The sequence below is a fragment of the Dendrobium catenatum genome, unplaced genomic scaffold (genome assembly GCF_001605985.2).
Source record: "Dendrobium catenatum unplaced genomic scaffold, ASM160598v2 fragScaff_scaffold_1132, whole genome shotgun sequence".
Classification (NCBI taxonomy): Eukaryota; Viridiplantae; Streptophyta; class Magnoliopsida; order Asparagales; family Orchidaceae; genus Dendrobium; species Dendrobium catenatum.
In genome coordinates, this window is record NW_021319594.1 from 188,625 (window position 1) to 213,410 (window position 24,786).

The 24,786-nt window shown below is 34.6% G+C and overlaps 2 protein-coding genes across 2 annotated transcripts; both read right to left on the bottom strand.

Moving 5' to 3' along the window:
* On the bottom strand, positions 1-11,396 carry LOC110111045. The gene is made up of 5 exons (XM_020842740.2): positions 11,150-11,396; positions 7,696-8,010; positions 5,917-6,118; positions 1,540-1,768; positions 1-321 (listed from the first exon to the last, which is right to left on the bottom strand). The coding sequence occupies exons 1-5, from the start codon at positions 11,231-11,233 to the stop codon at positions 108-110; spliced, it is 1,044 nt and encodes a 347-aa protein (XP_020698399.1). The 5' UTR covers positions 11,234-11,396; the 3' UTR covers positions 1-107.
* A 3,934-nt stretch (positions 11,397-15,330) lies between these two features.
* On the bottom strand, positions 15,331-17,086 carry LOC110110999 (remorin 4.1-like). The gene is made up of 2 exons (XM_028698736.1): positions 16,781-17,086; positions 15,331-15,659 (listed from the first exon to the last, which is right to left on the bottom strand). Exons 1-2 carry the CDS (start codon positions 17,060-17,062, stop codon positions 15,462-15,464), a joined length of 480 nt encoding a protein of 159 aa, XP_028554569.1. The 5' UTR covers positions 17,063-17,086; the 3' UTR covers positions 15,331-15,461.
* Positions 17,087-24,786: the final 7,700 nt, after the last annotated feature.

Here is a 24,786-nt window from a genome sequence, read left to right on the forward strand (position 1 = left end):
TAAAAAAAGAACTCATGCAATTTAAAATTTAACAAAAAAAGAGCTATAAAATCATTCCAGTGAATATTATTCATCCAGGCACTAGTTTTTTGTAAAAATCATTCAATCTATGTGATATTCCCATCATCATCAACATCTTGGTTCTCAAATCCATCAGTTGTGTTCTGCTGATCGGCTGAGCCTGACCAACTCTCATTCACAGGAGGATTCTCCTCTGTAGCATTAACAATAGGCTGTTGCTTCTCCAACATTCCTGACAGTGCTAATTTGGGAGACCACTCAAGCATCTCATCAATAATATTTGAAACTTTTGATTGATACCTGAACAATTAACAAGAAAACAATCAATAGGTTAATATCAGGATTTTTTCTTTTTTAGAAAAATTTGAGTCCTGATAATAAATGTAATGAGTAATTTCTAGGTTAATATCAGATATAAGATAGTTAATAGGTGTAATTCTATGGGTAACTCTTCTTAGGAAGAATTAGAAAATGCAAACATGAATGAAGAAAAGAGCTTGCGCTCCTCTCTCTCTCTCCCTCATTGATGCCTGGAGCTATGAGCATTCTCTAATTACTTGTCTATTCTTTCGCCATTACTTCTAGGAGTTTAACACAAGCTCAAAGATGTCAAGTTTTCCTATCTTTCTATTTTCCCTATTGTTTGTAGCTTTATTAGATTTAAACGAGAATTTGATTTTTAGCAGGACACAATGGAGAAAAAGAAAAAGGATTCATGTAGCCGACCCCACAGTGGGACAAAGACTTGATGTTGTTGTTGTTGTGGTAGTGGTGGTTAGACCTGCAATGCTTTATGGCGCAGAATGTTGGCCATTAAAAGAGAAGCATAATATTAAGTTAAGTGTTGCAGAGATGAGGATACTCAGGTGGATGGGTGGATTTACTCTTAGAGAGGATACGAAATGAGCATATTCATGAAAATGTTGGAGTAGCTCCAGTGACAGATAAGATTAGAGAGAGTTGCCTTAGATGGTTTGGTCACATAAAACGGCAGCCTTCCGATGATCCAGTTAGGAGAGTAGATGTATTAGATTTGGCCTATGTTAAGAAAGTTAGAGGTAGATCTAAAAAGACTTGGTTAGAAAATATTAGAAATGACCTTTCTTTATTAGATCTAAATGAGAATTTAACTCTTAACATGCACAATAGAGAAAAATGATTCATGTAGCCAACCCCACATTGTGGGATAAAGGCTTGATGTTGTTGTTATTGTTGTATTGTTTGCAGCTTTATTTATTAGATTTGTAACAAATAGCTCGGACAAATTTCAATCAAGATGAACCTCAAAATTATTGGATTTATTTTGAGATGAATGTAAGATATGAGAGTCATCAAAATCTATTGCACTCATCTCAAATGAATCCAAGAATTTTCAAACTCATTCTGATAAAGAAATAGGTTTAGATATTCAGAGCCAATTTTTAACTTTTTTTCCCTCGAAGCATAGTGGAAGAAAGTTCTAACTTGTGAGATATTTGATCATTAGAGAAACATTAAAAAAAAAAATTGATGACTAACCTAGCTCTGGCAGCTTCATCAGGAGCATGGTGCCTAAGAACAAGTATGATCAGCACAGAGATGACCGCATAGAAGAGCCTTGATGTCCACTTAATGGGTTCACCCTCTTCTTTCTTGGGCCAAAAACGGACAAGCTCACTGAAGGTTGTCTCCTCCGCATTGATATTGGGAAAGAACCATATACGATTCCCAAGGATGATGTAGAATGCCCCAAATATTGCAGCTCTGACTGCATAATGAAGAAAAAGATCTTAGATGCAGCTTATGAATTTTGCAGTTCATGGGTGAAAAAACGAAATAAAACTAACCACTTCTCAACCAATAATATCGGTGGTAAATTGTGTTTGATTCAAAGGTTAGTAATAAAGTAAAATAAATTTACTTCGTAAGAAAAGCTAATCCCTAGTTGCTTCTCACTTCGGAACACAACAACCCTAGTTGCTTCGCTCTTCTGTGCTCCATCAAAAGAAATTCTAATCCCTCTACCGACCTCCCCATGCTCCCCTCTCCCTCCTTATACCAGTCACTTGGGTTACTTAATCATAAAGCAGGGATCAACTAGCCCATAGATACCCTAAACTAAGCCTTCCCTAACCACCCGTCCCTTTCCCCCACAAGAACACAGGATATTACCCTCTTCTTAAAGATCCTCCCACAACCACCACCATCATATTTGTATTAAGGCTTCAAGGGTGCATGTCAAGGCATCCAATGAATCCAGAAGACAAGATCAAAGGAGCTTGCAATGCAAACAAGGACTAAATAAACTAAGGCAAACATTGATGATATAATTTCCAAAGTTGATTAGTTTTAAATTTATACAAGTCATATTTTATCTTTGCAGCGAAAAAGTTGGAGTAGCTCCAATGATAGATAAGATTAAAGAGAGTCTCCTTAGATGATTTGGTCAAGTAAAATGACGACCTTGCGATGACCCTGTTAAGAGAGTAGATGTATTAGATTTGGCCTATGTTAAGAAAGATAGACATAGACCTAAGAAGACTTGGTTACAAAATATTAGAAATGACATTTATTTATTAGATTTAAATGAGAATTTGACTATTGAAATGACACAATGGAGAAAAAGGTCATGTAGCCGACCCCACGTAGTGGGATAAAGGCTTGATGATGTTGTTGTTGTTGTTATTGAGGCGCGCCTCAGCCCCTGTGAGGCGTACGCCTCTTGCAAGACCAAAATTGCGTAGGCTATGAGGCGTTTTTGGGAGGAATTGCGCAAAGGCGCGCCTCAAGGCGCGCCTCTCATTGCGCAATTTTAAACAGAGATACATGCTATGTAACAATTCTATGAAAATTTGGATGACCTCGAAGTATCGAACACCACATAAACCCTGGCTTTTCTCTATCTTGAAACCTATCACCTCACATACACTTCGAGAGATCCTATTATAATGAGTATGTTTTCTACTTTAAAATACTCTCGTAAACCTGTAGAATTATAGCATAAAATTATAAGAACTTGAATTATTTTGTCTTGTTAATATTTGATTCAATAGTATACACATGTTTTTATACGTTCATTGACATTTGTTAATTAATATAAGTTCTTTTCATATGGATTGCATTCATCATTACATCATGCCTCTCAATACATTAAGAATCTTAGAAAAAAGAAAAGAAAAGCGCAAGCACTTGCATTGCATTTTTGTGTTGATGTCATGTCTCCAAATGTTATACTACTATACATCAATTTGAAGGCCTACAAAAAATTGAAGAACATCGGTAAACTACAATTGGAAACTTAGCAATTAGGGCAACTGACATTGAAGATAAATTTGAACATTTACAACATATATTAGGAAAACTAAGACATTCAATGCATCAATATACTTACGCTACACCAACTATTGTCACCTACTTAAATGAAAATCATTAAAAAAAAAACATGTGAATAAATAATTTTCTGTTAAAAGACACTAATAAAGAACCAAAACTCACATTATGATGACCCATGTAGTAAATAAAATAGAAGCCCTAACTTTTAGACTGGCTGATCCAAATTATCAATTGCTAATTTGGCATAAATGGATGATTATCAAAGATTTAATTTTGCACGAAATTAAAAAAAAAAATCTTTATTTGGAGGGACTTTTTTACTGATTTTTTATTAGGGAAAATAACCGGAAAGAAATAATGTCCGTTTGGACGAAAAAAAGAGATATTTTCCCTAATTTTCTTAGAAGTTACATTAGAAAGCCTACTTTTGGGAAAGCATAATAGAAATTGTGGTTCAGAAAGTAATTTTTAGAAGCTTCTAAAACAAAAGTAGAAAAGCATAAATTGTGCAAAATGACCTAATTGGACATGCATAATTATTGAGTACCTAAACCCATTTAAGGATTTAAATGCTAGGGTCAATTGCACTGATAATAACTGATAATAACTGATAAATTACAAACAAATTTTTAACGGGCTTTAGGATTAAAATTATGAATGAAATTGAATTATTAGAATCATAAACCTTTGAAGGTTTTCATTATGCTAATAGAAAAAGCAAAAGAAATGGCTTTCTAACCCTAAAGAAAAAAGACCATCCATTCCTTCTTTCACTTCTAAATCTAAGGCTCGACATGTTGCTACATCCTTGAATCTTCTAGTGCTCCATACCCCAGGACTTCTACTAACACCAACAACAAAAAACACCAAGAACATAATTTTCTTTAATTTACTTATGACACCAAGAACATAATTTGCTTTAATTTACTTATGCCACCAAGAACATAATTTGCTTTAATTTTCATAAGTAATGCAAATTTAACGCAAAGCCCAAATTTTATTTTTGGAAGAAATTGATGACCCTGAAATTGATTTTAAGTAGGTTATAGATGACACACCATTATCTACTGAAAAATTCTTTGTTGCTGATGATGCTTGTTTAAGTGTCATAAGATGATTGTTTGTTACCAAACATGAATATAAAGATTGGCTGCGTAGAACCATTTTCCACATAAATGCCACCTGTAAAGACCAAAGGTGTAGATTAGCTATTGATGGTCAGTGCTATGAATGTCATGCGCACTGCGCTAACAAGAGATAAACTTGGCTAGGTTATTCGCACATCATTGCTTGTGACTACCAAATGCTGAGTTTTGATAAAATTAGATGGCTATAAAGATAAAATATGGTAAGATATTCTGCCCATGGACATTGCTCATTTTTTTTAGAAAGCCATGACTTTATAACATATATATGATACACAATGATCGTGATAAAAAGTATACTTTGAAACATAATGACAATGACATTAATGTAAATCGAATTCTGCATTAGAAAAGTCTCCCCAGCCTGCATAACATAAATCTAATTATGAAGTTAAACATATGTTCAGCAAGAAGACATGCAAGACTGTAAGTGATTGTGATTGGCCCCTTCCGCCTCTACTTCATCCCATTCTCAAGATCCTTTAAGCACATTATCTATTTAGTCTACCCAAACCATCTCTTTTATTTTTCCTGTCCATACTGAATTTGTAGGTTTTGATATCTTAAAGAAGAATTTTTATTTTTTACTTATTAACCATCCTTAAATTACATGTTAAGGATGTTACTCTCATCTTAAGACTGTCATTGCTTAGAAGTCCCTAATTTTTAAAGGAATTTTGTTACCTTTCCCAAAAAAAACTACCAAATAAACCTCCTCCCATGTGGGGCATCTTAAATGCTATAAATTTTATCCTTGTATAATAACTGCCAAAACTACACTATAGGATGAATCCCATGGAATGTACTAAATTGAAAAGGCAAGTTGATGATATTCTCCAGAAGGATCTTTCTAGAAAAAGCTTGAGCCTATATGTTAATTAGGAATTATAAATACTATTGAAAAGGTATTGATGTAGCAAATATTCATTCTAATTGACAAGCATTACGGCTACTGGCTATATCTTCATCTATCCTATACCAATATACTAGGGACTAGGGATCTTACCATAGGACAACTAGATATATTTGATTCATTGATTGTCTATCATTGCAGCTTTTTTGGTTTTTTTCACTCGTACAGATAGCATTCCCACAAATAGCACTTTAGATCTCCATTACACATTAGGAAATCAAGCCTGCTGATTTTTCATTCACCATCGTTCAGAAAATCATATTACAAAGACAACATGAAGTACCATTTCCATCACAGAAGCAAAGAGGAATACTAGAGAATATGAAGGATATTCAAGGATCAACGCTCAACACCTACGAACTATTAGTAAGCTATACAAGAATAATATATATTATTTGTTATCTACTTCTTAATGCATCATTCCATTATAGGACTTGTCTTCAATTTCTAAGTACAAGAATAATTATGTTTCAAATTCTAAAAGAATGCAAAAACAAACAAGAAGTTATGGTTTCCAAAACTTACTTAAGAGCAGGACTACAATAAAAAGCAGAGCTCCAGCACATGAGTACAGAACAACAATCTTGACTTGGTATGGGTACACAGGGAATAAGCACATTGCGAGAGCCACCAGCGGCCAAAGGAATGAAAGAATTGTCTGCCATAGAACCCTTCTTTTTATGAATGTCCAGGCAAAAAAAGCATCCTCTTTGGAGAAAACTTGCTCCTGCAATAGGAGAAAAGGTGATACTAGCATTGGATATGATGCAGGTGATTTAAAGTTAGAATTTCCCAATGCAACTAAAATCTTGCGTGATATGATTTCAAGCAAAATGAAATAAAGGATTCTTTTCATGTCACCAATTAATTCAACTTCTTTTAAATGTAAACATAGCATAAAAACCAACTCGAAATGAAATGTCAACAAGAAAATGAAGAAATATAAAATCAATGGACAAATTGAATTTAATTTTCATAAATTAGATTCCAATGCATCACTTTTAGATCAATTAAAAGCATTAAACAAATCAAAATAAATTTATGCTGAATAAATAACATAAGGAATGAAAATACCAAAATATAAAAAATCAGACCTCACACCAATAAAAGGAGAAGACTTCCATCAATTAGGTAGTTGCACTTGTGCCACGCTCTAATGAATCACATATCCAACTTGCACTTGTAAATTGAAACTATAAATTACTCAAGCCTGGGTCCAATTTCAATTGCTGATTTTTTGGAAACAAATGGTTTCCAACTGAAGTATGGGACAATCAAATAGCGCCAAAGTAGTTAAAGCAATTATACGCAGCGGAAAGGAAGATATATGAATGGCATATTAGCAGAGTACATGATGGCCTTCGCTTTACCCAAAATAGAGGCAGCTATTGGCTTGATCAGCCGCGTCAATTGGAATTTTGCAAAAAATTTAAACATCCTGAGTATATATACCTTAGTTCATCACAACCCGTGAACCAGCATTTGGATATATCCTGAGAAGCAAGATGTGAATGACATTTGCAAAATTACATTAATCCAGAAAATTCAAAGTCCACCACACCTCATATTTCCACGAGGCATTAAATAAAGCCAGACACTCAAAAACAGAGCCAACACATTGCAAATTGCAAAGTTTAATATTTCTGCTGCCAAGCTGAAACAAAAAACTCCTACAGCCAAATCTAAGATGTCGCCTATAAACTAGTAAATCACGTAACTCAAACCAAGGGTTTCTCAGATTATTTCTTCCCTCAGCCTTCCAAGTAATATAAACAAGTAAATCTCCATTAGATACTGCCTTGCACTCTGAAAAAGAATAACCGTTGTTTCCTTCGAGAAGATAAATCATTTAAAAATGATATAATATATCCAATATTTTTCAAAACTGAACATTGGAAGATGTAAAATAAACATCCAATACCCAAAAAATCATTTGAAGGAGTCTAATGACAATGAAAAATATATAAGGTAAAAGGAAAAATAATGATTCTAAAAAACAAATATGCACATTAAAAATGTGTGCCTAAATATGGAAGTAAATTAAGTCCTGCACTTCTGGACTGTTTTTCTATAATAGTAATGCTAATATCAAAATCTGATCAAAGGCAGGAGGTTAAACTTCAAAATTGACCTCAAGCCGCATTATGAATTCATAGAATAATTCAGACACAAGCCTAAACGAACGTGCCAATTTTGGTGTGCATTAAAAACAAAAATAGAAAATTTGAAATGCCGCTTCAAATAATTGAAAATATAGCATAAGCTCAACCAATTAGCATCTCATTAAAATCAAAATAGCCTTACATTATGTATTTCCAGATGCACAGGCCACGAGGACAACTTCTTCTTTCCGGGCCTTAAAGTTTTCACCACACGATCACATCTTACTATAAGGTTCTTTCGGAGTAAAGTATTGATGATTTCCTCTGCATCTAGATCTTTCTGTTGCCCTAATATTTCTTTAACCTCTAGATGATTTCTCAAGAAAACTGGAAAGTCCTTTCCTCTAAAATATTCTACCCTTGTTTCTTGCATTATTGCCCATTTAGATTTCAGTTGCTTGTTGTCCCTGACCTTCTCTGCAAAAACCTGGTATACGTCCTTTTTTGTGACAGGTTGCTGCAAATATCATGTATAGGAAAGAAATAAGTGTGTAAGAGCATTTTACATATGAATAAAATACTTGGCCAGTTGAAGTGAACCTTCTTTGGGCCCATCATTCTCAAAAAATGACCTTCATAAACAAATTACTAACAAAAATAAAAAAATAAAAATGAAAGTGAGGATTTCGCACATAGTTATATAAAAAAGTTGTGCTCCAACATAAACAGAAATGGCATTACAAATCAACAGGTTCCTTTTGAGCAAGAATATTTCAAGTTACATAATTTCCCACCATGTGAACACTGGAATATGATACTCTCTAAGTTTCTCTCTCGCAATGCTTTAGTTTGTTCTACAAGCATGCATACCTCCAACTCCACCCATATAGATGCCTAATACAGCATTCTTTAGCTCTAACTTTCAGGTGTTAATCTCATTGCTATCAATAGTATGTCTCGGTTATAATTGGTCTAGCTTTGCACACTTTTTGGACAAAGTCTGATGCCAGTTGAGCTGAGTAAAGCCTATATAACAGTCCTTCAAAAGATACTATAAGAATTTCAAAAGATTTGCAATCTTGTGAATCTAGATGATCATGCTTAGCTTAATAAAAGGCAAGCATAAAAGCAATCTCTGAAATGAGGTAAAAAAATGTTGTTGTTATCAAGTAAAATAAAACTCTGCCAGGTGATTAAACAGCTTCAGAAGCTATAACATCCACTAAAAATACTACAAGGTATGCAACTTTGATGGATGAATTTGTGAACAAAATTGCTAAAAGAGCAAGGCACGCCTAATGTAAAAGTGATACATACACCACATGTATCAAAAATAATTTGAATTATTATAGCATTTACTAGTTTGTTCTAGTATTTTTATATGATTTTTAATTTATTTACTGTTAAGAAAATGTTCTTTCTAAATTAGATGATAGAATTTTTAAAACTTTTCTATATTTAAATTTAAACTTAGTTTGAATTATCATAGAACTCAATTTTATAAATAGGGATCACAATGCTTGTAATTGAATTATCTTATTATGAATGATATTTGAAGCCAGAAACCCTCTTTTTCCTCCTAGATTTACTATTCTCTCTTTCTCCTCTCTTCACTCCTGCATGCTTTCTCTCTCTAACCTCTCTTATTGTAATTATTATTCAAGAAATCCAATTAAGCATAATACCCAAAAAAATAATTCTTCTCTCTAACTCTCCGCACAAAATTCCACTAATTCCAAGACTTCCCAATGGTATCGTTTTCTCTCCTGGCATAAAGCACAATTCTTCAGACATCTCTTGCCTTGAAATCATAACCGAATATCCATCTCTTGAGATTCTCTTCTTTTGGCCAATTTCTATTATTCTCTCTCTAAAAGCCTAATTCATACCTTGACATTAAAGGTGAATTCCGAGGAAAAAACATTAAAAAGCAATTTGTAGGATGAAATAAGAAGAACACCAAACAAGGGGAACATCATCAAGGCCCATCATCACCTAGTCATCGCAATTCAAATAGTGTCAAACAGGTTTTAAAAAGTTTAATTATTACACAAATGAATTGAGACACACAAAGTGCCATACACTCAGAGTTCAAACTAAATGATAAAAATTGAAAAGTGCTTAACAAGTATTCTAAGACAATAGAATACCATGGAGACTTAAAAGGTAAGTTTTAAGAAAATGCAATTAGATTGGTTATACTATAATGATATAAATGCTAGAAACAATGATGTAGCTGCATAAAGTAAAAAAGATGTGTGATAAAACAGTGAAAAATAAGGTGAGAAATGATTATATTAGAGAGCCGGTGAAAATAAGAAATAACACCATTTGAAGATAAAGAAGTGCAAAATAGACTCAAATAACTTAAGAATATATAACATTTCATAAGAGATGCATTAATAAAGAAAATAGTTATGATGAATGTACAGCACAAAACAGGACTAAATAGTGCAAACCAAGCTAGAGCAAAATAAAATTAACATCATATAGAGAAAGAGAATTTATAAAGAAAACCACAAATTGTTGGGTTAAAGGCAACATGATGAGAAAATATAACCATATACCCGTGATCCAACAGACAACAAAATACCAACCAAAACAATTAGTTCATCACAGTATATATTTTGAGTTTTATGCATGAATGAAGGAGGACAAGGATCTTCGTATTCTTGGACATTTGATTAGCGTGTAGCTATCATTTTAGCATATAAGCAATTCCTATCTCACTAAAAAGTGATGTTGTGCATGTAAGTGTTGTTGTTCTACTGCACTATCATGCCCAAGTGTTGAACTAACATGGAAGAAGCTAGCACAATACCATATGAGAGATTAGCACACATACCATAACAAAAAAAAAAATCACTCAAGATGTCCTAAGGAAAATTTACGTGAGGAATTCAATAAATGTCATGCGTGAGAAGCTATTTGTTGTTTCCAAAATTAGGTAGATAACCACTAAACAACATGGATCATCAAATAATTCGTCATAGATCATGAAGGGTACTCTCTTCCAACTGTCGCCATAAAATTACTACTTTGAAACTAAGAAAAATTACTCCAGATGGTTTGGCAGCTGGCAATAGCATCACGAGGTAGCACATTACAGGATCAAGTTGAAGAAGCATTAAATTAATTGACACAGTAATTTCTAGGAACGAAGCCTCTTTTTAAGGAATACTATTTTTACCACAAAACAGAGCGAAATATTTCATTTCCAAGTGAAATCCAACCAGGTATAAACTTCAAAACAGAGCTGCCATTCCACTTGATGGGACAACTTTACAACATGAGGACATAGCTCCGCTTGGAACCAATTTACTGCTTCGTCTGTATATTGAGCAAAGCTCCAATCGCCAGATCCTACTAGTCCCAACCAAAACATTCCACACAACAACATCCATTACATTCGCACCATATAAATCACCAATGCAGTCAACAAAAACCAAACGAATACCATCTCAAAACGACAAACGAACAGTCACTGCAACGAGATCCCCATGTCATTTATTACATCCAACCAAACCCCTCACAGTTCCGACGAATCCATCATACATAGTACCATGGATACGCGAACTGAAGGCTTAAAATGCCCTAAAGTCAGAACAAAAGTAGTACCAAAGAAGACGAAAGAAAAGCGACGGGGAAAAACGAACCTTCGGCTGGCTATCTGAAAGATCTCTGCTGGTGCCCGACGGTGCACGCCGAACCCTTTTCTTCTCCGTCGCCGATTTCGTCATCAAGCTGACGGAGTTTCTCGTCCTCTCTTCGCCGGCCGCTTGGTTTTATGAACGGAAAGCCAAGAAGCCGTGATGCAGGTACCCGTGTATGCTTATATGAAGGAGTTTCTCCACGTGGGCTGTGGACCTTAGAAATGGAGATCAGCTGCGTTGCCTGGTACGAACTACGAAGCCTGATTAAATACCGTGCACATAGGACAGGTAGTAGCTGGAATATTTCTGAAGAAATTAATAGCTTACTCAAAATAAGTAGGGCTAAGTAGGGCTGCAAACGAACCGGATCGAGTCGAGTATGTGAGTGTTCATGTTTGAGTTTATTTATCATTAGCTTGTTCAAGTTCGGTTCACGTTTGATTCGAGTTTTATTGTTTGTGTTCATGTTTGGTTCGTTTAATTCAAGGGTGTTCATGTTTGGTTCATGTTCGATTCGTTTAATACTTATCGAGCTTTAAACAAACAAGCCTTAATGAGCTATGTTCATGAACTTATTTAACAAACAAACATTAAATTTGTTCATGAACATCTTAAACAAACAACCTAGCAAACATAGACAAATGTGAAATGTCTTTTGTTTATAAAATTAAATTTATAATAAAAGCAGCTGTCTATTTAAAATGAAAATATGATTAATTTATATGAATATATTCTTAAATGAAGCTTACCTATTGCATTTCTCTCCATTCGAGCTTTTTATTGAGCTTAATGTCAAGCTTGTTCACAAACTTCAAATGAAGTTGTTCGTGAACATAAATGAACCGAACACATTAGTGTTCAAGCTTGTTTATTTAAGGATCGAGCATTTAAAATGTTGTTCATGTTTGTTTGTTTAGTTAATTAAACGATCACAAACGAGTTTTAATCGAACAGAGCATCGAGTAGCTCATTGAACGCTTGATTCGCTTGCAGCCCTAAAAATAAAATCAATATATAAAGAATATGTATATTTTAAATTTTAATGAATATAAACAAATCATTTTGTGCGGGATCAAAATCAAATGAATTCCCAAAAAAAAATCAAATGAATTTCAACTACAAGACTATTTAGAGTCAACTTATATAAGTTTAGCCCTATTTTTCGTATGCATCCGATTGACTCAAGATTGAATCATTTTCACCCCTACATAATAATTGATCTTATTTTTATATCTATTCGTAATGTTCGTGGCTTAGAAAAAATTATTTGGAATTTTTCTCGATAATGAATAGATTAATTAGTTGTGATATAACGTCAAAAAATTATCTAGATTGGGCATGAATCTCAAGGCAAAATCAAGTTTGAAACTTCCGAAATTAAATTTGGACCATCCTAACTTCAATTTTAGTAAATTTACAGTTAAATTGAAAGTCTCAAAAATATGAATCCAACGACATCAAATTCGCTCAATCCGAGCTCAAATGAATCCAAATTGAAGACTCTTAGCACATTTAAAACATTCAAACCATAAATTGAATGACCAGACGATTTCCAAAAGTGGCAGGCTTATAATCGAATCGAGCGGCTCAACCAGACGAGTCCACCGAGCCCAAGATTGTCAAATTATAATATCATCAAGTCATTCAAATGCCCAGTAAACGGTCTACGATCAAGGAGATCAACATCGGCCGTCCATTCGAACCATTCCTAACTTATAATTGATGTCAGACTTCTGCCCGGTCACTAATTGATGTCAGACTTTTGTCCGGTCAACGACTAACGCTTGACTTCTGTCCGGTCACCGACTAACGCTGGACTATTGTTCGGTTATCGACTGATGTCGGACTTTCGCCTGGTCACCAACTAACATTGGACTTTTGCACCATCACCGACTAATACTGGACTTTCGCCCATTCACCGACTGATGTTGGACTTCTGTCCGGCCGCCAACTAACACCGAATTTCCACCTGATCTCTGAATGTCTCCAGATTTCCGTCTGATCTCTACTCATCACTAGATTTCAACATGACAGTTGATTGTTGTAATTTGTTCGTCCTCAATAGGATGGATCAGCCATTTGTAATCTATTGCAAACACTAGTGAAATCATTTCAACTGGGCATGACCCCGCGGTTTTTTCTTTTTCAGGGTTCTCCATATAAAAAGTCTTGTATTTCTGAATTCCTTGTTTGTGTGCTGAATATTCGTACAACATTGAGACGAAAAATTCTAGCTCTATCGCCGCATATATTCTAGCCCGCCACAAGTTGAACATTCAATCACTCATTAATCATTCAATAAAATATTTGATTGATCAATCCAACTCATTAGTCATCCAATAAGATATTTGACTAAACAATCCAACAAAATCATCTTAGATTTGTTTTAGTGGTGCATATTGTATGGTAAGATTGACAATTTTTTTTTTCGTGTTGGCTAATATTGGAATCAAATCAATTTTATTTATGTTGATGATCAATGATATTCGATCATTATGGAGTTCAAATAGAAGTTAACAAGCTTGTTCATGAGTCAATTCAAAGTCAAATTAAAGTTGAATTGAATAGAGCGAGCTATTTATATTGTTTTATTTATATCTAATGACTAATGATATGAGATTTTGTATTAGAATATCCTAATGCAGAATTGATCATTAAGTATATGGGTGTGAATTCGATCATTGCAGATGAAGTGGCTGATGAATTTATAAAATCAATAACACTGAATCAGATTATAGGCAAAATCAAGCAGGCCAAATAATAGGTATATATAATCCAAACTTAAGTATAATATAGTTCGCTTTATTCGCTTTGATTTTGATTTACCAGCATGGGCGGATCCCAATGGTAGTGAGGGGGGGCAAATGCCCACCCAAAATTTTTTTTTTATAATTTTAGAGGGTATTTTTTTGAATATTTTGAGTATTTTGGGTATTTTGCCCCCTCTCAAAAAAAAAATTTTGCCCTAATTTTATCAATCCTAATCATTTTTGCCCATCCCCTACTAAATTTTTTTTTTTCCCACCCTAAAAAAAGATGCTGGATCCGCCTCTGTTTACCAGCATTTGAAAGTTAAATAAAAGCATATTAATGGAGGAATAAAAACCCTAAACGCTAGATGACTGTAGCTGCAATCTATGAAGCCATAGGTAAAACCGTGAAGATATATACCTTGGACAGCTACCTTAGAGTCGGAGAAAGAATATGATTGGGAATTAAAAAAAGATAAAGATTACATTCTCAATAGTCATGCATAAGTGTAGGGGTGTCAAAAATTGACACAATTCGAAATCCGACTCGGACCTGATCCTGAAAAATTTGGATTCGGGTCAACACGTTTGTGAAACAGGTCGGGTTCGGCTTGACCCGGAAACCCGCGAGTCGCTTCTCCGCGACTGTCGCTTCTAGTGTCTGCGTCATGCCAACAGTCTTTCCGCTCGCGAAGGCTACGCCGCTACGGCCTACGGGCAGGTCGCAACGGCAGGAATCTACATTCGCGGGGCTGGTCTCAACTCACAACGACGGTCCACGTCTAGAATCTACATTCACCTCAGGCCCTCAACAGACTTGTCAAGTACTCGAGTCGTCGCTTCCCGCAACACAACATCTCTGCCAGTTCGAACATGATCGGCCTCACCGATGGTCCAATCTCGTCGGCCTCACCGGTCATCGTTCTGCCTCATTGCATGAGCCTAATCGGGTTTGCGGGTTGGGTCAGGCCAACCCAGTAACCCACGCGGGTCAGGTCCTGGTTGAAAATCCTGACCCATTTCACTGGCTGAGTCAAGTTCGGGTCAACCAGTTTATGCCCGTGTCAACTCGGGTTGGACCCGAACCCAACCCGTTGACCCGAATTGACACCCCAACATAAGTGGAGCGAGAAGTGGTGGTGGAAGCTTGGAAGGAGATACAACAGGAACATTAAATCTGGTCATCTTAGGATCTCCACCTCTCCTTCCCAAGTCATTGGCCCGATCAAAAGCCTTCTCAAGTGAGCTCTTCTTACAACTTCCTTAATTGCTCGCGATCGAAGGGAGGTGGAAGCATAAGCTACCCTAAAAGAAAATTAATTTTGATATTTTACAAAACATTTCTTAATTAAAATTTTGATCAAAATACTCTAATTAACTATTTTTTCCCAAGTAAAAAAGCCATCAGAGCTTAATTACCCAATTGAAAAATAGTAACATTAATGATCACTCATAATGAACCTTAATCCTTCATTACAAAACTAATTAACATTAATGATCACTCAGAATAAACCATACATATCATTAATGGCAAAAAATAGCCAGAAATTAACGAATATCTAATTTTATGGCTTAAAGAAGCTTCGCTTTGAGGGAACTCTGCCAAAAACTTTGAAAATACTTGCGATCTCCATCACCTTCCCACCCTTCTCTTTTCTCCGGCCTTCTGCTTCTGCCCTCCTCTCCTCTGCCTTCTGCTTTGCAACAGCCACCTCATTGCGCATTCTCTCAGCTGCCCTTGCTCTCTTCTCTTCCAACTTTCTCTGATCCACAACATTTATAACAAAGAAATGAATAGTAATTAACAAAATGAAAGAAATTGTAGAAGTCTTTAGAGAAACAATTGAGCTTTTCAAGAAAAAAAATCATTTATTTTCATGCTTCTGCTTTGCAACAGCCACCTCATTGCGCATTCTCTCAGCTGCCCTTGCTCTCTTCTCTTCCAACTTTCTCTGATCCACAACATTTATAACAAAGAAATGAATAGTAATTAACAAAATGAAAGAAATTGTAGAAGTCTTTAGAGAAACGATTGAGCTTTTCAAGAAAAAAAATTCAGCTATTTTAATGCAAATTTCAAGCATATAAGCATAGGCAATGTGGGCATTGTATGTATTAGTAGAAAAAAGGAAGGAAAAAAAAACTTAATTTTATATAGGATTTGTTGTTTGGGATAGATTTTTTATTGTTTTAATTTTCAAATCTTAATCACAATTCTGCTTGGTCACTATTTTTTTCTGTTTTTAAAATTTTAAATTATTTCTTTAATGTTTTAAAAATTTTAAAAAAAAATTATCTTAATATAATATAATTCTTTTATTCCATCTCTGTCAATTAAAATTCAAAATTTATCCTAAGCTAATTAGCTCGGAGATTTTAATACAACAATTCTTTTAGGCTTCGTTTGGGAGATTTTTTTATTGCTTCTTAATTAAATCATCTTTTTAGTACAAAATTTTAATTTTTGTACTAAAAATTTACTTTAAAAAGTAATAAAAAAGTCGTCCAAAACGAAACTTTTATTTAATGCCTGATTTTAGCTTTAAGAGTTTGTGAGACTCATTTAATGAATTTCTATTGTGTGACAATAAATAATTAGATATGGTATGCTTAAATAATTTCAAATTTTGATATTTTAACTTGGAAAATACTCAAAAAATATATATATTTCTTTCAAAAGTTATCCTATTAAATAAAATAATTTGCAAATTACATATCTCATCATAACTCATCAACTATATTTGAAATTGTGCAAAAATTTTATGCAAAACTATATATTTGAAAGTGCATCTAACATAAAAAATAAAAAAAATAAAAAAATTTTGCTATGTATATATTAAAAAATAAAATAGTATTTCTTTTTTAAATATCAGTGAATAATTACCTCGACCTTCTTCAACCAAGCGTTAGCCTTCTCCACCTGCTCTATCTCCCATCCGTCTATAATAGCCTTCTGCCTCTGCAACCTGCTTGTTATTCTGGCCACCTCCTCCGCCTCCCACGCCGCTATTTTCGACTCCACCTCCCCCCTCCTCGTCGTCACCGCCGTCGCCGGTGGTGGCTCCTCGCTTGGAACGATAGCCAGACGATCAACCACCGTTGACTCACCGTCCTCTTCGCTGATTGCAACACTGGTGGAAGCCATGGTTAACTTTTTGGCGAACATTGGATTCTACAGAGCAGTGAAGGGTCTTTGTTCCGACACACAGTCCTTCAGATAATGATCATACGAGGAATTATTTATATAAACAATAATAGGAAAGAGAAAGGCTCCTTCTTATATGGGAAATACCATTTTTTAATATAAATGTGAGCACAGCTGTTAGTAGAGACAATGAGTGCTGACCAGTTAGGAATTATTTATATGAGCGATTATTGTTAAGGAATAATTTCTTAGAGTTAGCGTGTCAATAAAAGAATTGATTCAGATGAAAATTTTCAGTTCAGGTTGATCCATTTAATAGATAGATCAGGTTCAAGTTATGCATTTCAGTCTGTTTATTAAAGAAAATAGGTTCGAGTTGACCCACTAATTCTATTTTGACTCGAAACAAATCGGTTTAATATTTTTATTATTAATTATTTTTGTCATAATCTTCTCATTTCTTAATAATTAACTTAAAATCTATGATTAAGAAGTTAATAAAAATATTTTTTTTAATTAAAACCGGTTATCGAGTTAGGTTGGAGTTCTTAGCATGGCAGGTTAGGATTGATCTTTTTGACTGTTTTATTAAAAAAAGTCATAAAGGCTTGATGTTGTTGTTGTATTAAAAAAAGTCATAATTGAGTTATTTCAATTTCAAGTCGTACTTGAACCTGATATGCTGACTCATTTTGACACTCCTACTTATTGAATGTCATTAAGTATTTTAAAGTTGATTTATGGAATACTAATTAATATTTTGATATGATTTGTTAAAAAAATTATTAAATTTATTTAACATCACTATAATATTGCTTAATAAATTAAAAAATATATATCAAAATATTCTGATATATATATATATATATATATATATATATATGAAGTGTGAAAGGGACAACCACAATTAGAGGCATGAATATTAGGTAGTTAGGAGATGCATGAATGGAGGTTTGGCTTTTATTTTTTTAATTAATTAAGCTTGAAAATTTATTACTATTTTTTTTTAGAGGGTGCTCAATAATGCAATCATAAATATAGATATTTTGTAGTGTGTGATTTTTATTTTTATAGTATGAAGATTTGGTAGTTCATATTGCGTTTAAGATTTTTTATATTTTTTGTGTTTTTGTTGTCATGAATTTATAAGAACTAATTTTAAATAATAATCTTTATTTTCTTTTCTTAAAAATAGCTCTCCGAAGGCTTAGATTGATAACATTTTTTTTTTATTTCTAAAGCAGCTTTTTAATAAAAATATTTTTGATTTAAAAATTTGTGTACTTAAAAGCTGCTTTAGAAATCAATAAAAAAACTACCTCAAACGAATCATAAGAAAGCTGTCACAAACAAAATTTTAAGCTTCGTTTGACACTTTAAAAAGCAGTAGGAAAGTTGTCTAAAATGAAGTCGAAATTCCTAGAAAAATTAATACTTTATTTGAGACAGTTGTCATACTATTTTTTAAAACAATATTTTAGTACAAAAATTTTTTAAACAATAAATTTTTGTACCGAAAAATGCTTTAAAAATAATAAGAAGACTGTCCCAAACAAAACCTTAATTGGATTATTGCAGCTATTTGGAAAAAAATATTGTAGAATAACTATGATGAAAGTAAATTTTCTTAAAACTATTATGAGTATTATGGATTTTGTTTTAAAAAAATTGCACATTAGCTTCTTAAAATTATCTCAGTTTAATAGATTTAATTATAAGTGATACGTCATGCAAAAATTATCTTGATCGGACACGAATCTCGAGGCAAAAATCAAGTTGGAAACTTCAAAAATTAAATCCGAGAGCATCTGAACTCTGATTTCTGCAAACTTACAGTCAAACTAAGCATCTCAAAAATGCGAATGTAACGACACCAAATTCAACTCAATCCGAGCCCAAATGAGCCCAAATCGAGCACCCGAAGTGCTGTTGGAAAGTTTGTATCACAATTTGAGTTACCAAACGGTCTCTGAATTTGACGAACTTATAGTCGAATCGAGCGGCTCGACGAGAAGAATCCAACGAGCCCAAGATCTCTGAATTCTGACATCATTAAGACCTTCAAATATCTGACGAACGGTGTATGATCAAGGGATTCAATATCAGCCGTCCATTCGACCACTCCCTATTTGACCCTGATCTCACTCCTATTTACGAGATATGCCACTCAAGAAAATCTATAAATATAACTCTCATTCTTCACAAGGGAGGGGGCAAGCAAAGAGAAGAGAAGAAGAAGAAAAGATGAAGAAGAGAAGGGGAAGGAGAATCAGCTCCTCCTCGACCACCGCCGGAGTTCTTCCCACCGCTCCAACACGTCGGGATTCTGCGGGATATTCAGGAGAACGCCGGAATTTTGCCCAACTTCTACGTGATGCTGATCGAAATTCTTCCCAATTAACGACAGAGTTCCCTCCTGACGCCGAAACTCTGCTCAAGTGATGTCGGAGTTCTCCACGTCCACCAACAGACGTCGGACTCCTACCCAACGCCGGACCTTCACTCTTCGCCAAGTTTCTACTCTACACCAGACTTCTACCAGTTATCGAACTTTTGCTGGACGTTTATTCTAAGATGAATTTCTTCCCATTGTTAGACTTCTCCTTGACGCCGTCCTTCTGACCTTCTTCGTCAGACACAGTCCTTTCAACCTCCGTCGCCAGTCGACTATGGTTCTCCTAACTTACGTCGCCCGCCGACTACAGTCCTTCAGACCTCCGTCGCTAGCTAACTACGGTTTTTCTGACTTACATCGTCCGCCGACTACAGTCCTTCCAACAAAGTATACGTCAACAGTGACTCTTTATATTCCCAACATGTAATGTACTTCATATAATGTACATCAAACTCATGCCTTCCTCAAAGCAAGGGCATCATTTGTAATTGACTACAATACTAATGGATTCATTCAAACTGGGCCAGGCCCCATGGTTTTTTCCCTTTTCAGGGGTTTTCCACGTAAAAATCTTGGTGTCTCATGTGAATGTTACACACTCTCTCTTATTTGATTGCGTGCCGAATCTTTGTACAATGCTAAGACATTAATTTTATATTTCTCTACCGCCGCGAATACTCCTGGACGCAACAATAAGGAATTATTTGTAAGCAACAAATAGGGTTCTCAAAGAAGGAAAAAATTATACTATAAGCGTGTGTTTGGGACAGCTATCTCACTGCTTCGCTCTTTAATTGGCAATTACAATTTTATTTGACTAATGATTTCCTATTATTTTTAAAAACTTGAGTAGTGAGGAAAGTAATTTAACTTTGATTATTATTTTATAAAACTAATTAACATTTTTTTTTCTTTTACAACAAATCGGATAATAATTAAATTTCTGGAAATTATCATATTTTAGCATACATAATTATGGAAAATTTATTCACACGTAATTTTTTTAGAAATAAAAAATTATTATTATTTTCATTTAAAATACTATTTTCAGATCTCCTCAGATTGTAGAGCATGGCCTTAAATGATGCTTTTTTTTCCCACGTGTCCATTAATATATAATGTCTCAGTCATTAATTACATAAATACAAAGATTAAGTGATCTAAGCCTACTCGTGTGCCAACTTTATTGGCTTTTACTCCATAAATTCGGAGCGCTAAGCATATGAGTACAAATGAATCAATCATTTGATAAGCTACTCGTTTTTTTTTTTTTTTTTTTAATAAAAATTTTATTGAATAACAAGAAGGGATCCAAAGTCAAAAACACAACAGCAAGGGAAACAAGCAGCCAAAAAGTATGAAGCAGGGCAAAAAGAAATAACTAAAGAGGTGGGGGGACTAAGGAACGGAGGCCCCCAGAACCAGCCTGGTGGCCAAGCACGGACTATCCATAGGTACGTTGCAGAAATCGAAAAACCAACCAAGGTACCTAGGTTGCCAGTCAGCAAAACCACGAAGGGGCAGTAGGGGCCTCCACATAATCGTCCATAACACCATCAAAATCCACAACGATAGATCAAAGAGCCAAATCTGAATATACCAACGATGATAGCAAACCAAAATCATCCCAAAAGCAACAGAATTCAGTGCTTCCTTCTTCGCTACTCGCAATTCAACTTGATTAGTGCTAGTTTATGATAATTTATTTAAATAATCAAATAAATTTGAATATATTTTAAAATACTTTGCTGTTAAAAAGACAAATTTGAACAACTATATTCGATTTATTTATTTTCATGAATAATATCAATTAAAGGTTATGAACAAAATCGATAATAAGCTCAATATAAAGCTCGTAACGAAGCTTGATTAATAATTAATACATAGCTTTATAGTTAGATCATTAGGAATCGATTAAGTCTTATTATTGCTGCGGGCTAGAATATATGCGACGATAGACTTTGAATTTCTTATCTCAGCGTTGTACGGATATCTAGCATACAAACAGAAAAGATATAAGACACAAAGAATTTTACGTGGAAACCCTAGAAAGGGAAAAACCAAGGGATCACACCCAATTGAGAGAATTCTACTAGTGTTTACTTGAGGTACAAGAAACTGACTCGTCATTAAAGTTTAGGATGATAAGATTATAATGATCCACTCCCAGATTAAAATTCAGTTACCCAGATTAAAATTCAGTTACAAACAACAACTTAATTGATATTCGATGATGTTGTGTATTGAAGCTGAATCCCATAATCATTTGGAGATCGGACAGAGTTTCGGCGTCACTTGGAGATCGGGCGGAGTTTCGGCATCACTTGAAAGTCGGGAGGAAGTCCGGCATCACTTGAAAGTCGGGCAAAATTTCGTCGTCACTTCAAAGTCGGGCAGAACTCCAGCGTTACTTGAAAATCAGGCGGAACTCTAGCGATGGTCGAGGAGGGGCTTTTTCCCTCTTCTCTTCTTCTTCTTTCCTTCTCTCTTTGCTTGGGTCGTCTCTTAAGAGAAACAAGGGGCTATTAATAGTTTTTTTAGGATGGCATGACATGTAAATAGGAGGAAGATCAAAGGAAAATGGGAAATGGTTTGGATGGACGACCGATATTGAATCCCTTTATCGTGGATAATTCATCAGATATTTAAAGGTCCTAATGATATCGAAATTTGGAGATCTTGGGCTCGTTGGAATCCTCTCATCGAGCCGCTCGATTTGACTATAAGCATGTCATGTTTAGAAACTATTTGGTAATCCAAATTGTGGTTTTAACCTTCTAACAGTGCTTCGGGTCCTTGATTTGTACTCATCTGGGCTCGGATTGAGTCGAATTTGGTGTCATTGGGTTCGTATTTCCGAGGCATTCAGTTTGACTATAAGTTTGCTAAAATCAAAGTTCGAATAGTCCGAATTTTAATTTTGTAAGTTTCCAACTTGATTTTGCATCGAGATTTGTGCTCGATCAATATAATTTTTTGACGACGTATCAATTATATTATTTAGTAATTGCGATCATCTATTACTCAATCACATATATTTTTTTATTATAAGTGTTTGTATTAACAAAATAAAAGTACCTAATTATTTATTCCGTATAAATCGTATAAAATTCAATAACTTTTATTTTACCTAGTAAAATTTAATAATATTACAGTCAAAATACTAATCTTATCGATATCCATCACATACCAAAAGTTATGCTATGAAAGTTTACTAAACATCAATATATCATAATTTTTACAAGTTTTGACCAAATTAAAATGCATGATATAAAATGTATAAAACCATTGAATCAAAAAAAGGGCAATGTTTCCTTATAATGAGATGAGCAAATTTCCCAATATGGACAACTAACAAAAATTATTTTACGGCCTTCAAATCTTAAGATTTATTTTCTCTCTCCTCACTTTTCCCTCTTATTTTCTCTCTAATTTAAAACAAATGAAGGGAATGAAATGGCCATGCAAAGTTTTATAAGTAGAGAAATATATTTATAATAAAGTAATAAAAGAGTATTTTGATAATTATGTCAATTATTCAATTTTTAGTGTAAAATTCATATAAAATTTTTTAATTATTCAATTTTTAGTGTAAAATTCATATAAAAATTTTTATATCTTTAAATTCAAAGCTTTTAAAATTATAAAAAAAAATCCATAAAATAGCTTATATATATATGTTTAAAAAGCTTTGATAAAATTAGTTTACAAAAAAGAACCTTGAAGGTCTAAAAAACCCCACTTGTAACAACATGTGTCAATTTCTTAAGGAGTTAAAATACCCCAAAATTAGAGAAAAAAATATTATAACTAGAGCATAATAATATATATGTTCTGGAGAAAACAATTTGTAATTTAGACTTGATACGTCACAACATCATACGCGAATAATGAAGAATATTCAAGTTAGAAACTTTCAAAATTAAATTCAAGACCATATGAACTTCAATTTCAATAAACTTATAGTAAAACTAAACATCTCAAAGAAACGAACCAAATGACACCAAAATTGTTCCAATCCGAGCCCAAATGGGTCCAAATTAGGGACTTGAAGCTTATTTAGAATGTTCAATGCCTAAATTGGATGAACAAATGACATTCAAATATGACATTTTTATAGTTAAATCAAGCAGCTTGATAACAAAAATCCAAGGAGTCTAAGATCACTTAATTCTAACAACATTAAGATATCTAAACACTCGAAAAATAATCAATGATAGAGGGATCAATATGGGTCGTTCGATGGAGCACTCCAAATTTGCCTCAAATCTTCTCTATATTTACGAGGTGTGACACTTACAAAAGTTTATAAATAGACCTTCACTCTTTACAAGAAAAGAACATTTGGCTATAGATTGGAGAGAGCTCTGAATCTTCAATAGCTCCATCACTATCGCTAACAAACCTCCGTCGATCGTCGCCAGACCACCACCAGACCGCGAATCACCTTCAGACTTCGACCCGGTAGCCGACAGTCACCGGACTTCCACTCGACCATCGTCGGACCACTGCTTAACTGCTGCCAGACTTCCACCCTATTATCAACTGCCTTCATACTTCCATTCAGCCACCGACCAACCGTCGGACTTCCACCCGACCATCGTCAGACCACCGCCCAACTTTCTGTCGTCGACTGCCGACCACTGTAGGACTTCCACCCGACCATCGTCAGACCACCACCTAGCTGTCAACCTCTGTTGGACTTCCACCTGTCTGTTAACTGCCATTGAACTTCCACCTGATCATCGTCGGACCAGCGACTGTTGTTGGACTTCCACCCGGCCATCGACTGTGGTCGAATATCTGCTCGACAATTGTAGAACCACCTCTGGCAACCGACATCAGCAGAATTTTCACCCGGTCGTTGACCACTACCGAACTTTCGCCAGACCATCATCAGACCACCGCTTGACCATCATCAAACTTTCGGCCGACCGCTGATTGCTGTCAGACTTCCACTATCGCCCGCTGGCTAAGGTCCCTCTGACCACCGTCGCCTGCCGACTACGGTGCCTCCAACCTCCGTCGCTCGCCAACTACGTTCACTCCGACCTTTGCTGTCCGTCGAATACAATCCTTTCAACCTCTATCGCCCGTCGACTGTGATCCCTACGACCATCATTGCCCGCCAAAGTAAGTATGCTTTACCCTTTTTGTGTTTACTTTACACTAAATCTAGTAACTATACTTTAATATCAACTTTGCAATATGAAATATTAAAAAATGCATATATTAATCGATCACATCTCTTACAAAATGCACCCCTAATATATATAACAAATCACTTGCAAAAACATATTGAAAATATATGAACATTAAGGCTTCATTCATAACTATTTTTTACTACTAC

Bases quoted from the DNA above. Each gene is read 5' to 3' on its own strand.
- LOC110110999 (XM_028698736.1), bottom strand. From the start codon at position 17,062: ATGTTCGCCAAAAAGTTAACCATGGCTTCCACCAGTGTTGCAATCAGC. The intron at 15,660-16,780 runs GTAATTATTCAC...GTTGTGGATCAG, and splicing joins CTTGGTTGAAGAAGGTCGAG to AGAAAGTTGGAAGAGAAGAG.
- LOC110111045 (XM_020842740.2), bottom strand. From the start codon at position 11,233: ATGACGAAATCGGCGACGGAGAAGAAAAGGGTTCGGCGTGCACCGTCG. The intron at 6,119-7,695 runs GTAAGGCTATTT...CTCCTATTGCAG, and splicing joins TGCATCTGGAAATACATAAT to GAGCAAGTTTTCTCCAAAGA. The intron at 1,769-5,916 runs GTAAGTTTTGGA...TTCATTATGCAG, and splicing joins TATTGTAGTCCTGCTCTTAA to TCAGAGCTGCAATATTTGGG.